The 16,008-nt window shown below is 47.2% G+C and overlaps 1 protein-coding gene across 2 annotated transcripts in view; it reads left to right on the plus strand.

Annotated features, from left to right (window-relative positions):
• Positions 1-15,732, plus strand: part of Fto (FTO alpha-ketoglutarate dependent dioxygenase) — a 336,812-nt gene extending 321,080 nt beyond the window's left edge. For both annotated transcript variants that reach the window (XM_048426787.3, XM_048426786.3), the window contains one exon: positions 13,607-15,732. In XM_048426787.3, the coding sequence (XP_048282744.1) occupies positions 13,607-13,681 (75 nt within the window). In that variant the 3' untranslated portion in view covers positions 13,682-15,732. The remainder of the gene's footprint in view (positions 1-13,606) is intronic.
• Positions 15,733-16,008: the final 276 nt, after the last annotated feature.

Here is a 16,008-nt window from a genome sequence, read left to right on the forward strand (position 1 = left end):
AGAAGCACATGGGGATCCTAGAATTCAGTCTGATCTCTCTCTGTAAAAATCACCTTGCAAGCCAAGTCATTTTCAAACCAGCCTAGCTCTGATTCTGAAGTTGGCTCAGACATACAAGGCTGGGCCTCTTTCTAAGCCTGAATCTACAACAAAGAAAATCAAAGCATCACTACCACAAACCAGATGTGAGCTGAGTCCTGGTGCAGGGACACCTTGGGTGGATTCAGGATCACAGGCTTTGGCCTGTCGCTTACGTTCTGGTGCAAAGGGACAACTCATGAACGCTGTTGGCACAATAAGGCTCTGAGCCCGCCCCTCTCTCTCAGCCCTAGAGCAGCTGGGAGCCGTGAGACTCCAGGAAGACACTCTCTGAGTTTCACCAATTCTGTGTGGGGTCGAGCATAGTCGTCTCCTCTCATGGAGGTTTTCTACAAAGCCCTGGGATGAAGCCCTCCCATGCAAAGCTCTCCAGCAGTTCAGCCCCCACTTAGAACAATCCAGTCTCCACAGTGGCCCGAGACCCCAGGGTTCGCTGACTCCATCTTCAGCCCCCTCCTCACACTTCTCCAGCCGTGGTGACGTCACTCTTCTCTTCCCCAGATAAACACTGGCCAGAGCCACCCTGCCAATGCCTCCCCCATGTTCCCGTCTGCTCTTTGCTTGCCACGGAGCGTTTGACAGACTAGAGCCGAAATGTACTGATTTCTCCTCCTCTTTCACTCATTCCTTCTGCCATAATGTAGAATCCCAGTTTTGATGGGAAAGAAAGGGACAAGGCAGCCTCTTACTAGCATCTCTTATAGGCTGGCCCGAGAAAGAGGAAGAGGGGCATATTTCACCCTCTCCCTTCCTCCTCGCTGCCTGGGACTCTGGTATGGTGGCTAGAACATACTGGACCACAGGTGCCCTCTCAAGAAAGACAGCCATCTGTGAATGTCAGAGCGGAGCCCAGGAGGAGCAGTGGGACCTGCACCCCTGGGCTTCTTGAATGTGAAGCAAAGATGAGCATCCGTCCCCTTTAACCACCTCAGCTCCTAGACCTTCTTACTAGCAGCCGAAGGAAGGTTCTACAAAACTTGCACCCCTGTCTAGTTTACTGCTTGTTCTAGATGTTTCTACTGCTGTGGTAAAACATCCTGGCCAAAACCAACTTGGGCTTACACTTCCCTGCCACTCTCCACCATTGAGGGTGGGCATGGATGCAGAGGCCATGAAGGAATGCTGAGTTCAATCCTGCTTTGCTTTGGGCTTCTCTTCTTCCTAAAAGCCACACTGGCAACCCCAAAGGCCCCTGCAAAGGAGTAATTCTCTGCAGCCTGCAAATGAAATGATAGCTTAGAGCCTGTAGACTCTGGCTAGTGGTACAGGGAAGTGCCCCGCACGTATGTTATGTCCGAGGGAACCAGAACCTGCCTGCAAACACAGCTTTTGGGTCACAGTGTCAGTATCTGGTGGTCCTTCTGGTATTACCAAGAAAGGAAAATCCTGGGTGAAACAGTGACCTAAGTTCTGGTTTGTGTGACACACTGGCCTTGTCTCCAAGGATGAGATAAGACCTCTGTGTCCTACCTTAGTGGTAAGAAGCGTGTGTGGTAGTGTGTGTGGATCTTTGCTCAGTGTCAGGGAGGTTCTTGAGGGTTGTCTTATCCAACCCCTCATCCAGATGAGCCAGGGTGGCCAGAATCAGGTTTTAACTGAGGTCACAGGGTAACCTAGTGGCAGAACAGAGTCCTAGATTCTCAGACCCATGTCCTCCCCATCACAGTATCCTTGTCCACAGGTAGTAATGACATTATTATTATCATCCTGTTGGGTGCGCCAGGTACTCTCCATTGCTGTTGTTAGGGTTATACAGTAGGGAGACTGATTTCATCTAAGCAGTGCAGGCAGAAGTGTTTTCAGTCATTAGTGTGTGTCAGAGTATACTCTATCTAGGTCCAGAGAATAGAACAGTGAGTAAAACTGCCAGGAAGCTTTCTTCAGAGTCTCTAAGCAGTATCTTGGAGGGCGAATGGGCAAGTTAGCACCATAGACCGCACAGAGGGGAATTCTGGGTAGACGGAACAGCTCACTAATCCCCTGCGCACGTTCTTGGCCTGCTAAAGGAAAAACAAGCCAGTGTGTGTGGAGCCAAGTGCACAAGCAGACCGATGGAAAACCAGAGCACTGGGGACAAATATACAGGAACTGAGAATGTTGACTTTGTAGCACAGGCTAGCCTCAAACTCTTACTTCTTCCTCCTCTCCTCCCATGTTCTGAGATGACAGATACTCAGCATCACGCACAGCAGAATTTTTAACTTTTACTTACCTGTTAATTCTGTGCAAAGCATGAACCTACATCAGAAATCTGGTGTGCCCTTAGTGAGCAGACATCTCTTCTTCGCCCTGTCTTCTCCGGGTTCTGAACGTAGACTGTTGCTCAGCACTGGTGTTCGATGACCCAGAGCTCCCTATGGCAAGTACCGTGGACCTCTAAGACACTCTTGGGCTTCAAGTTCCAAATGGGGTTTAAATGGACTTCAGTGGGTGTTTCTCAGCCTCCAAACCCCATTAAGCAGGCTACTCAGAAGTATTTCTAAAACCAGCAGCGCTGTGGAGACAGACTGACAGGTGAGCGTATGGGGGTCATAGACTCAGATTTCTGTCCCAGCTTTATAGCTCCAGTGCTCATCCCTAAGCCAGAACATCTGGCCTTGGATTCAGGAAGCCATTGTCCTTGGCTTGGCTTATCTCTCCAGAGCATGAATGGATTACACTCCAGTATCTGTCTGTCTTTGACTCTGCGGGCAAACAGCCTTTGTAAGACCCAGACCCTCTGGATAAATCAGATTTTTTTCTGTGACATCTGCTTCTTGCCCAGGTTATGTAATTTCTAGGTTTGGGAAATCAATGGCATTGGCTCTCTTGCTTTTATTTTTTTAACTATGTTTATTACCCATGTGACAGCTGTTATCTGATTCTGAGTAAATGGAATTTTCCCAAACATTTGAGCAATCTTAAGATTTCCAAAGATTTGCAAATACTGAGATTTGCATAAAGAAATGGTTTTTTTTTTTGAAATGTTATTAAAAGCCACACTGGCTTGAATTTCTGGTCCTAAGTTATTCTAGAATCTTTCTGAAGTTTGAGACTATCCCATGCAAACTTGACTTAGGTTTCAAGCAACAGGGAAGTCATGAAATTGAAAGGGTTATCGTTTGTCAGTCATAGCCCTTTGTGGGGTGCTGTACTGACAGAGACAGTGGAGAGACCGTATTTTATGGCTGAAAGCAGGGCTTGATCATACCCAGTGGGGATTTTGTTCCAGTAATTGCATCCAATTGGACCTTATGCCATGGCGCAGGTACGGCATTAATAACACTCATTAAGTCATATGCCCGTGTGCTTTCCCTCCCAATGGCTGAGTCACTGGCAGAATATATTTTCTTCCAAAGTGTTTGTTTTCATTGTTGCCCTTTAAAAATAATGAGTTCATTCTATTCCCTTGCAAGGCAAGCTACTCTAGCCTCCTTTGAAATTGTATATCTTTTGTCAAGCACATTTCTGCAGTGCGTCCATAGCTTTGTACGCCGGGGAACCCAACCCGGCCTCTCTTAAAGCTTCCAAACAAGTCGCCTCAGACTTGATACATAGAATGGCCAACCCGTTTGACCTTTATATTGTTACCCTTGAGCAGGTAGAAGTCATGCAGGTTTCAGGTGACCCTATCATGTGACCAGAGACCAAAGGTCAGCAGCTCCTAAATGTTCTGCTGTCAAGGTAGCCCATTCATCACCATCATTATGCAACTGACAGCCGACAAATGAACCTGGGATAAAATTATTCTCAACCTTCTGCCTCCCGGATTTACACCCGAGAGGTGGGCCAAGCAGCTTCACGTATTAAGTGGTTCCATGAGCCTGCCAGCACACCTTGGGAGACCTGCTGGATGCTCTGAACCCTGGAAGGTCACCAGTCGTCTGCTTTCCAGGCCCAATTGCGTACCTACGTGCTTTCTCTGGTTTCCTCTGCAATAAAGATGAATTCAACGTTAGTTCTGCATGGTCACAAAGGCAGCCTATGTCCCCACTACAGCCCTGCCTCAACATCGCTGTGGTCCTTTGGGCAAGTTTACATGGCGCAGCTTTGTCCTGAATGGCCCGCTGCTAAAAGTCACTTATAAAAGTAAGGTTCTCAGAACCCTCCCCTGGAGAGTCTGATTTGGGGCTTATGCCCTCAGGAAACTCTTTTTAGTCAACCCCCACCCCTCAAGGGATTCTTTCTTTCTCTGTTGTTTTGAATAGTACAAAGAGCTCGAGGTTCTGAGTCAGACAGAGCCAGACTCTACCCTGTGTTTGGTCCTAAGAGCTTGGGTTGGTTCAGTTCTTCTAGGGACAGGGCGCTTAAATAGAACGTGTGCAGAGTGTCTCCTTGCTGTGTGCATTACATAGAACGTGTGCAGAGTGTCTACATGCTGTGTGCATTACATAGAACATGTGCAGAGTGTCTGCATGCTGTGTGCATTACATAGAACATGTGCAGAGTGTCTGCACGCTGTGTGCATTACATAGAACATGTGCAGAGTGTCTGCATGCTGTGTGCATTACATAGAACATGTGCAGAGTGTCTGCACGCTGTGTGCATTACATAGAACATGTGCAGAGTGTCTGCACGCTGTGTGCATTACATAGAACATGTGCAGAGTGTCTGCACACTGTGTGCATTACATAGAACATGTGCAGAGTGTCTGCATGCTGTGTGCATTACATAGAACATGTGCAGAGTGTCTGCATGCTGTGTGCATTACATAGAACATGTGCAGAGTTTCTGCACACAGTGTGCATTACATAGAACATGTGCAGAGTGTCTGCATGCTGTGTGCATTACATAGAACATGTGCAGAGTGTCTGCATGCTGTGTGCATTACATAGAACATGTGCAGAGTGTCTGCACGCTGTGTGCATTACATAGAACATGTGCAGAGTGTCTGCACGCAGTGTGCATTACATAGAACATGTGTAGAGCGTCTGCACACAGTGTGCATTACCAGCAGCCTTTGTGTTTTCGGGAGCATTTTTGCTGTTTCTTTGGTCTAAAAGTTGTCACTGAAGGAGCAGTGGCATAATCTAGAATAACTCATATACTTCTCCCATGGTGACAGAGTCCCCAACAAATCCCAGAGGGCCATTTTCAGAGCCACGGGAGAAGGGAGTTGCTGTGAGGATCTGTAGTACAGTCACCTAGACACCGTGGGGGGAAGGGGGGCACAGAGCTCTGACTGAGGCAGTCCACACTAGCAATAGAAGGAGGGTGTGGCACTCCTAGGCTCCAGCAAAAAGCGAAGAGATGCCTATATTGTGCCTAGAAAGTGTCCCTGAGTTAACACAGCAGGAAGCTCTTGCATCTGCGTCTCTCTACTTCCTGCCCTGGCCACACCATGAGCACCATTCTCTCTCTGGTAGAACCTCTGCCCCAGTTCCCAGAGCCTGGAAGACCAGAAGCCCTTAGCAAAGGAAATCTCTTCTTAGAATTCCAAAGCTGGGAACCTCATTTGTCTTTCTCTTTTAAAAAATAAAACAAAAACCTAGATGCACATTCTCTGATAAACAATTTACAGTAGGGAAGATCATTTTGCTCATGGTTTCAGAGGTTTCTACCTCGGGTTGGTTAACCCTGGCTCATCAGGCCAGTAGTGAGGCAGGCAGGCATCATGGCAGCAGGAACATGATATAACAGACTGCTCACCTCATAACAGACAGGAAACTGAGCAACAGAGCAAGGGGCTAGGGATAAGATGTAGCCTTCAATGGCATACCTCCAGTGAGCCATTCAATTGGGAATCCACCTGTAGATTAATTCCTCGATTGAACCGGAACCCTCATGATTCGATCACTTACTTCCCCAATACTGTACCTCTGAAATCAAGCCTTCAACACACAAACCTTTGGGTATATGCTTCATATCCAAAGCATGCCATTTGTAGTTTTTGAGTGACGTAGGGATGATATTGTTTTTCAGACAAATTATGGGTCATCTACATTCTGAAGGAAAGAGTTGGGAGCTCTAAAAGCTACTTATACAGGAAATGCCTTTTAGTCTCGAGGTGTGGAGAACACAATCCAGTCCCAGCAGCTGGCTCTTCCCAGCTGCTTCCGTGGCCCAGCCAACAGAATGGTGCAGTCAGCGTTCTATCCGCTCAGAGTATTTGACCAAGATCCAGACAGCAGGCTGTCTGTGCTGAGTAACCCTGCCATCTCTTGGGTGATGACTAGTTGGCTTTGGTGGCATCATCTTGGTATTCAAAATGTCTGGGGTATAGTTGATATTTAGAACCTTTTGAAAGAGTTCATACAACCTTTTGTTTATTAGATTCTTTCTTCCCACGGTGTGAGGCACAAAGATAGATCTATATACAACTATGGTTTAAACCCGGATTCAAGGGTCAGTATTTGAAAGATGCTGTCTACCAGGAAGGTATGTGAGCTGGAAGAAAGAAAGATAGCCTATGGGCTCCCTTTGGTGCGCATTGACTTGACCAAGCTGAGAGCACCAATGTGACATGGAGGCAGGAGGAGAAGGGCCTTTCACAGGGAGCATGGAGGTGCCCCTCGATGAAATCCAGTTAGAAACTGCTTCTGCAGTAGATAAACTGAGTTCTCCAAAGTTGGACAGCTCATTTATGAGATCACCTTTGCAAAGTAGATCATCCTGGTGACTGGAAGATAAGGCGGCTCCTCACTGGTACCATTTTCCAAAATGTTATAATAGCGGTAACAGAAATCCACAAAGAGGGGCTGGAGTGCAAGGCATGTATGCGTGTGTTTGTATATGTGTGAGTATATATGTGTGTGTATGTATATATATGTGGAGGGGGGAAGAAAAAGAGAGTCCCAGTAACTCAGACTGGCTTTGAACTCACAATCCTCCTGCTTTTTCTCCTCCGTACTGAAATCCTAGGCGATCCACCACCATACCAGCCTAAGACTGAGATTGTTATCTCCCTTTTTGCATACCTTCTCACACTGAAATAAATTGAAACAAAGCCCAGTGAAGCTGTGAGAAACAGTACAACGAAATGGCCTGAGGTTAGGTTTTAAATAGTGGGTTTAAGGCAAACAACATGGATAAACTTCTTAAATTGTGCGGGAGGCAAGGACTGGGCAGCCATGCTAGATAAAAAACGCTGCATCACTCTGTGTGGCAGATGTGCCATCTCGTTGTCCAGAGAGGCTGAGTGGGGCAGGTATTTTGGGTAGCCACATTGATCTCCAATTCCTTGAAAGCCTCAGGCCTTAGGAAACCATTTCAGTCATTATTTCCTGCTCTTCTGGGCTGCTCCAGGCTCTCTGGCTTTGTGGGTTAGCATGGATCTCCCCAGCGTTTTTTCCTCAAGGCCTCATAAGCCTTGAGACTGGTATATATTGTTTGAGAGAATGTATTAGGCTGTGAGTGAAATCCTAACACAGTCTCCCAACTAACTTTAGTTAGACCCTCCTCTTACTGTAGGTAAAAATCCCAGGGGAAATTTCTCACTTGGAAAACACACTTCATTAGTCATTAGAGATTTTCTGATGATGTTACTAGTTTAAACTTGGAAAACACACTTCATTAGTCATTAGAGATTTTCTGATGATGTTTCTAGTTTAAACTAGTCTTGCTTTTAGAAGCACCAATTACTACTTTTTTATTCCCAAGTTCTAAGAGCCTTCCTGGATAACATTGCATTATCAGCTTCATTTTTAAAACTAGGATGCATGCCCTGTAGGAGGTGGGTGTTTTGGCACGATTGCATGTATGTGTACTTTGCCCACTTCGGAGGGCCTCATATGCATGACTTGATCTCATCTCCACGTAGCCCAGCAGAGCAGAGGACCGTGCACTTCATGTAACAGCTGAGAAACCTGAGAGCTTGAGATATTTTTCTCAAGGTCACCCGAAGGCTATAATGAGAGAGGGCTTGCGCACTTGAAGAAGGATAAACAGATCCCATTTATTTTTGCAGATAATGCCTGTAAGAACTTCAAAGCCTGAGGCTGAAAAGGAAGAAAAGGAAGATTGTTCAGTCATTTGCTATAGCAAGAGTCCTAGAAATAAGGGGAAAAAATGTTTGTGCCCCCCCCACCCCACACCCCACAAGTGTTGTGAAATCTCCCAAATACGTCAGTTTGGTAAGAATAACTGAGTAGTTGATGGACAGGACCCATTTTGATCCAAATGGAAATCCATGGTAGAGCTAGGATGTAATGCAAAGGGCAGCCAGCTTCTGCGCAGGATCTGGGCCCACCCTGTATTAACCTGGGATAAGGCAGGCCTCATTCAAATAGGAATCTAGATGTCAGCCCCGACCACCTCCCCCAGCTTCCTGAAGGGGTCATGGGAAGCACACCTGGGTGTTGGACTTTTAAATAAAAAAGATTGTGGTTATTTTCCTCAGTCTGCTTTCTCTTCCCCAGTAAAGAACTCACAGTTCATTTCTCTTGTCTCTTCTTGTCCTGCGCTTGATGACTCTCTGAAGTGTGTGTGTGTGTGTGTGTGTGTGTGTGTGTGTGTGTTTAGTTTGTCCGTCCTCATGATTCTCTTAGCAGAAACCATTTGTCCTGAAACTTTGTCATTGTCCGGGGAGTGTTACCTGTCCTTCTTTATTTGTTGCAAAATTTAGGGACAAGGAAGAACCATATGTGTTTTCTTAAAATCAATGGCCAGCACATTACTGTAAAACCTATTGATTAAAAACACAAAGTATAATGTTAGTCATTTAGTCTGTGAAGTGACGCGATAAGGGAAGAAATTTATCCTTTGACTTTTGCATTAACCTTTATTGACTGCTTGCATACCCATAATTAACACACACTTTAGCTAAAGTGGTTAATTTTAGCATGGCGGCCAATGTTCACTAATGTAGCTACCATCTTGATCACCCAGATGTAAGGGAAGCCCTGGGGGAAATCAATGACTTACACCTCAGGGTGGAGGCTGCAGGACCTCTGGGCCAGCCGGCTCCCTATGCTCTCACTAGGTCATTCAGAGAGAACCTTTCCTCAGCAGCAAAGACCTTGGAGGATGGTCCATTGCACCATTGGAATGGAAGCCAGGTGAATGGGAACGAGAGGGATGAAGGGCTTCTAGCTTTTGGTTTGGTTTGGTTTGGTTTGGGTTTGTTCTGTTCAGTTTTGTTTGGCTCCCTTTTAAGTGTTTCAAGAGAGGGGCAGGGTTTTCTAAGTAAATCTAGGTTTACTTGCTAACTCCAGAAGCATCCAAAAATAGAGGTTTCCCCTTAGGAGATGAGAATGAATGTTGGGAGAGGAAGCTGTGACCTTCATACCGGGTGGCTAAGGACAGCAAGAGCTGAGAAGGACACTAAGTTGGGTAGAGCTAGGGACGGTAAGAGCAGGGAAGAACACTAAGTTAGGTAGGATCTTAGGTGTTCTGAAAAGATCGTCAGGTTCTGGCTGTGAAAACAGGCTTATTTCCTAGCAAAAGCCCTCAAGTCCATAAGTTCAAGCCCAGATAGTCTGTGTGCACACGGCAGTACCAGCAGTAACATGGGCGCACGGTGAGACCATGACAGTGGATCCTGTGAAATGTGGGAAGTAGCTGAGGTGGGAAGAGTGACAGGCGTCATCAGGCTCTTTGGGTTGCAAGTCACAGAAGAACCTACCTCAGACAATAAAGCTTGAGAGGATGCAGCCTACAGAGACCTAGCTCCGGTGAGCCTTCTCCGTCTGATGGAGAGTTTAGAATCCTGCCTCTGGTGGCAGGGAAGCGGAACAACCATGAAAGGTCAGGGTTGCACAGATCCGGAGAGAAGAAAGTATTGTCCCTCAGCTCCTGCCTCCCATCTCAGGTTGACTCTGTTTTCTCCAGATTGTGTCCTGTGCCCCTCGAGCTATTCCCTATGACAAGGAGTAGGCTGGGCCAATCGCACCGCCACGCGTGGCACTGCTAAGACACATCTTAGGACACTCAGGGCCCCTCTCTCGTTCAGGGGACTGTAGGATTCAGGGTGCGCATGCTAAGAAACAACCCAGCATGGTTTCCAGTAAGGGGCAGGTTCACATGAAGCTGCCGCCACTCCTCCCTAAGTGTGGGTTGGAAGCTGCTGGTCCTACTGAGTCTATGCACTGTAGCCTGCTGCCGAAAGTTGCTTCTCTGGGTAAGCCTCATGCCTCAGGATGTCGCCTGTGACATGATTCAGCCATAGGCTGTGTGATTCAAGGCAGAAAGAAACTATGCTAGGGCCGCTGAGCTGCCCCCCAGAGAACAGTTCAGAGGCCCGTACCAAGGGACTTTGGAAGGAGGAGAGAGCCACTCTGCGGAGGACTAGAGCTAGGGCTCTGGCGGCATCTCTCGTCTGTCACTGGCACTCATGGTGAAAGTAATGATAGTGGTGATATTTAATAGTTACTGAGCTGTGTGCTGGGCAGTATTCCAAACACTATCTCTGTTCATTCACTTAATCACAGCAGACACATAAGTCAGAGTGTTACTACTGCAAAACACATATATGCACACACACACACACACCAGCTTGCTCGTAGGGAATATTTCCTCTGATTCCTCAGGCAAGCTTGAAATAATGGTTGATAATAATAATAATAAGTTTTCCTGGGCATACATGCCTAGATAAAGTTTAATTTAAAGATAGGCACAGAAAAAGATGGGCACCAGTAACTAGTAAAACAGAACCATTTTAACAGTGTGCTGCAATAGAATTAGATGCTTTTAGTTCTTCCCAAAGTACCGCGTGCTCCACTCACCCCGAGGGCAGTGCTGTGAGGTGCCTACAAGGAGGAAGTGAGCTGAGATGGGTGACAATGACATGGGTGCTTTGATGCAGCCTCAGGCCACTGCTGACCATATGACATGGTGTCAGGAGCATTGTCTGCTCTCTGTGACTCTGGGTCCTGGTGACGTGAACCAAGCAGCTTATATAATGCACTTAAAAGGTTATGTGAGACAAGGTGACTCACATCCCAGGTGGGACACAGGATCCTATCACCCTGCTCAGACTCGTGCACAATTTAAAACTTACAAATTACTTCTAGAATTTTCCATTGGTTGACTGAGTAACTGAAAACATGGCATAGATCGCAGGAACTGCTGGACCACTGTCATTATTCTCATTCCCATCATCACCATTACATAGACAAGAACCCACAGCTCCATACGATAAAGAACTTCCCAAATGATGGGTCCCTCCGCATCTCCAGAGAACACACCATGACCCTCGATGCTGCTGTCTAAGGACACTGAGACCCCAGCAGACAGGGGTGATTTGAGCACAACATAAAAATAACAGCTGAAAGGGCTCAGGCCTCCAGGTCTTTCTCAGTCCCTTCTTGTCCCCTTCTACAGTTTGGTGTAACACCGAATCAGACTGCGTAGCTGGAGAGGGCAGGAGTCCCTTCTCAAACATGAACCCCTGCTTATCCCTCTCACTGGCATTTGGAGATTAGCAAGGAGTACTGGCCATTGAGAGAATTTTACAGCAATCTTAATTATAGCTGAAGTGGGCCCCTGAGAAATTCAACACACACGCACACACGCGCGCGCGCGCGCGCGCACACACACACACACACATACACACACACACAAAATCTCCAAGCCTGCCAGGAGTCTTTATGAAGCCAGGTAGAGCCCTCAACAGCCATCCTTGGTAAGAACAGTGGCAGCAAGCTGGGAAGCAGCTTGCCCAGAAGCAGGCCAGCAGTGCTCACAGCTCTGCCATGGGTCTGAATATTTTTAGTACTTTTTCAAAGTGAGGAGGCAAAGCCATCTGACAGCCGAGAAAGCATCTCTATTGACTTTTTACAAACCTTATGATATTCTAGGTGGATCAACACTTATCATGGCCCTTTAATCTGCCAAGCAGGATAATATGTGCACGGATAATTTATCCACTGTGAGATTGAAATGTTCAATTTGGAATAACTTTCCCTACCCAGTAAATTGAGCATTGCTCTGCGATTCTGGGGTCGAGAGACAGCACAATTTAAAAAGCTTTCCCGGGTCCTTTTGTAATTAGTCGCAGCTTCCCTGGAATATTAATTCCCCCCTCGCCTCTTTCAAGTGATTTAGAGACCGTCACAGGAACTGCAGAGATGCACCCCGAGAAGGGCGACAGCAAGCAGCGTGGGCCCCAGCACCTATTATGAAGTAGGCTGCCGAGCGCGCCCTCTGCCCCTCCATGCCGCGCGTGCTTATCAGCACAAACAGTTGAATATTTATGCTAAGAGGATTGTCAGGGGCTGCTTCTGTTACTTTAATTCTTGTTTTAAATAAATAATGAGAACATTTAAACACATTACTCTTCTTGGGGCCCCGAGGTCAGCTAATCTTATTATTTATGAAGTGATGTGCTACATAATAGTACTTAGTACGTGTTAACAGACGCTATTATCAGGGTCTGATGCAGAGAGCAGAAGATATATTGGAATGTTACGTGTAATGTACGACGGATTGAGTGCATAGGATGCCGGTATAGCAATTAACCACATGCGAAAATAGGTGTAAAGTTGAAGTATGCTTTCCCCTGGGAATCCCCTCCCCATTAATAATCCCCCAGAGAAGAAATGTCTTCCCATGAGGGTCTTACCCAGTCCTGTGACTTGGAGTGGGTGTGGCCACTCTTTGGCTGACAGCGACGGGGAGGGCAGAGGTAGGGGCACCTACACAGCTGTTGCAAACACAGGTTTGGCGCATGTGTTCTGCCTATAAGAAATCATTCATTACTTATTACACCCATGCTTTTTCCTGTGACCCTCATTTTTCAGATAACTAGAACGGAAACCAAAGCATTTGCCAAGACAATTTAAATGTGCTCGACTCCCGGAGAGGGTGGTGCCTCCAAGATGTGAGGATGGCACTCCAACTTTTTCCTGCCAGGCTACAGTTTAGCTGCATATGATAATTAATTTCTCTACTATTGATGAATAATCCATTTAATAAAAACGGTGATTTAAGTGTTTTCCTTGGGGACTAACTCTTGCTAGCCTCTTAATTTAATTTGGTGGAAGTTTCCCCACCTATTCATCAGCGGAAATGATTATTAACCTCTATTTGCATATATCCTTATAAACCTCTTTCCCCTTGGAGTGCCTTTTCTTTCTGAGCCCAGCAAGCCGGGACACCTGTAAATCTCCAGGATCTCCAAAGTCAATCCTGGCCCGTAATATTGTTTAATCTATTCTTGGACGTTTTAATGCAGTAAATTCAATTTAATCTTTCCCAGTAATCTAGTAATACATCGAAATCCCACAAACATTTAAATCTGATAATGGCTTAATCACACACTTTAAATAACTGTTGAGATAATGAAAAAATAATTCACCATTTTAAAGGCAGAGTAACTCAATTTCCCTAGTGATTGGCTTCTCCGAAACCACTGGAGATAATGCAGATCTGGGAATTGGAAAAACCTGAAGCTCCAATGCTGAGCGGGACAGGTTTTCCTCAGAAACGTGTGCTTTCTGCCGTGTGAGCGCCTCCTCCTACTTCTCCTTCCCCATCACCTTCAACAACTGCTGACGGAACATTTGCCAGTTTTATTCGCCACATTTCCCAGAAGTCTGGGACTTCCTGGGCTTTCCCTCCAGTGGACTAATTGCTGCTCTTCCTCTCCTAGGTGCCAGTCCCGAATCGTCCGGAACTTACCAGCCAATCAGAAGCCAGACTGCCGGCCTTATTGGGAGAAGGATGACCCGTCCATGCCTCTGCCCTTTGACCTCACAGAGGTGGTTTCAGAGCTCAGAAGCCAGCTTCTGGAAGCAAAACCCTAGAGGAAGCACAAGATAGCCTTGGCTTTCCTCCCCGAACCCTGGACAAGGGTAGTGTAGCCGCCTCTCAACCCGTAGGTTATAGGACCTGGGTTCCAACTCAAAACCGCTAGGAAATAAAGCCCAGAAATACAGAAATGTTGAAAAAAAAAAATCACACAGTGTTTTAGTCTGATTTGGTGTTAAACTAGAACACACACATACCACAGAATATTGCCCACTCATTTTTTTCTCCCTTGGGAGCCCTTTTGTCCCCCAAGGCAGCAACAGGAATGAGCTAAGCATCGTCTCCTTTCCTCTTGGGCTTGCCACCTCAGAGACAAAGAGTAGACCCAGGCATGCAACCCCAGAGCCGGAGACAGCCATCCCAGCTTCTCATCTTGGCTTCTGCAGTTGAGCCACCCGCCGATGGCGGTTACTAGCCCACTGTAGCTGCATAGACCTAAAGTTAAGCTCAGTTGTAGCTACAAATCTCTTCTTCACGTGCCCTGGCCACATGTCACATGCCTGTTGGGGTGCGATGACTGCAGTTTCAGACAACACATCCGGGTGTTTCCGGGTTTCAGGTTTACGACAGGCATTTCCTTCTTATGGTTTTCTATCTGTAGCAGTGATGGCTGCTGTAACCGTGGAGGACAGAAATGGAAAGCAGTCACGGAACAGTAACTCAGCTCAGTGAGGGCCCGGCTGTGAGCCCTGTGCTCACACACAGGAAGAGGAAGGAGCAGCAAAGGAAGCAGCCACATCCTGTCTTTACGGGGCTTCCCTGATCCAATGACAGAGGACAGCCCTACAGACACTATTTCATGAAGCTAGCGTTTCGTTTAGAACTCCCCTGTTCATAGGTACCGACAGGTGGCGTGGGTCCCCACCCCAGTGATGCCAGAGCCTCAGAGACTCTGGGGAGAGGTCAAGCCTGAATTCAGATTTCAGAGTGCCAGGATTAAATTCTCCACTGTGACCTTTGCATGTCCTCACGTCTCAGTTTTCTTATCTGTGTAGTGGGAGGGATTGCAAGTACCGACTCCTAACTTGAAGATTAGGTGACCTGACGAGCTACAGATCCGAGGCAATTTCTAGCATACCGCTAGCCATCCGATATGTTATGTGAGCTGGCCTGGAAGTAGCAATCCTCCTATCCCGCTACAGCCCTTTGCTGTCCGTGTCTCATGGCCCACATCTCTTTCTGCTGGCCTGGGACCTTCTGGTGGCCCCAGATATGTTGACAACAGCCCCTTTCCTCAGCCCGATTTTCTTGTATGAGTCGGGACCCCACGCACACAGGGGGTCCATAAACAGCAGTATTTTTGCTATGACCACGATTCCATCCGAGGTTCCTTCCCGCCCAGAGTTACTCACCGGAGCTGCATTTCACCAGCAGCTGGGATTCCCTGGTACGGAAACCCAAGTCTCTTAAGCCTTGATTTGCCCCCTTTTGTTATGAGTCCCAGCTTCCTCATCAGTAGAGAAGTGAGGTCCATTCTCACAGGGTACTGATACAGTTGAAATGAAATGATCTCAGTAAGGTGTAGGTGGCTTCAGATGTCACAGGCAGGCCCACCACCACCATCCCCAGCCATCTAGCTCTGTGGGTCATTAGGCCCCGTGGTATTTTTTCTCTATTTTATTCCATTAGGTGCCAAAGTTATTAGTTGGGAGATTCCACATAGAGTAAGAATTTCTGCATTCTCTCTAGAAGGCAGGGCACCCATCCTGGGTCTCCGTCCTCGCATGGCCGTGGCTTGGCAGTGACTGTGACCTCGATGCTCTGCTGCAACCCTGCCACTCCCTGTCATCGTTCTGTAAGCACGCGCCCCCAGCGGCTCTCCAAACCTGCTTGCCAACGCCCTTTGGTAGAAAGCATTAGTGTCGAGTGCTCAGTCCGTGTTCCTCCTGTTGAACTGTGCTCCTGGTCTGCTCGTGCCGCTGTGCTGTGTGCATCCCTTCCTACACAATAAAGAATTAAAAGACGAGACACCCAAGAGTCTGTGCTTTTCTCCTTTTGGGGGTGGGGGGGGGGCGGAATTTGCTGGGTGGACGGAAGTGGTTTTCACATCAGTTGCTCTACCTACCTTCCTACCAGCCTTTCCTGGCCGACAGGTTACAGCTCACTTGAGAAAGGTGACAGACCTCCCTCTTTTCAGACTCCAGCAGTGTATGGAGCCCTAGGTCAGATCCTCCCACCGATCTCCATCTTCCAGGGGCTACAAGGCTCATGGAGGCCCAGGTACAGAGTGACTCACTTAGGAAT

Source organism: Myodes glareolus, chromosome 22 (genome assembly GCF_982192425.1).
Source record: "Myodes glareolus chromosome 22, mMyoGla1.1, whole genome shotgun sequence".
In the NCBI taxonomy this organism is placed as follows: domain Eukaryota; kingdom Metazoa; phylum Chordata; class Mammalia; order Rodentia; family Cricetidae; genus Myodes; species Myodes glareolus.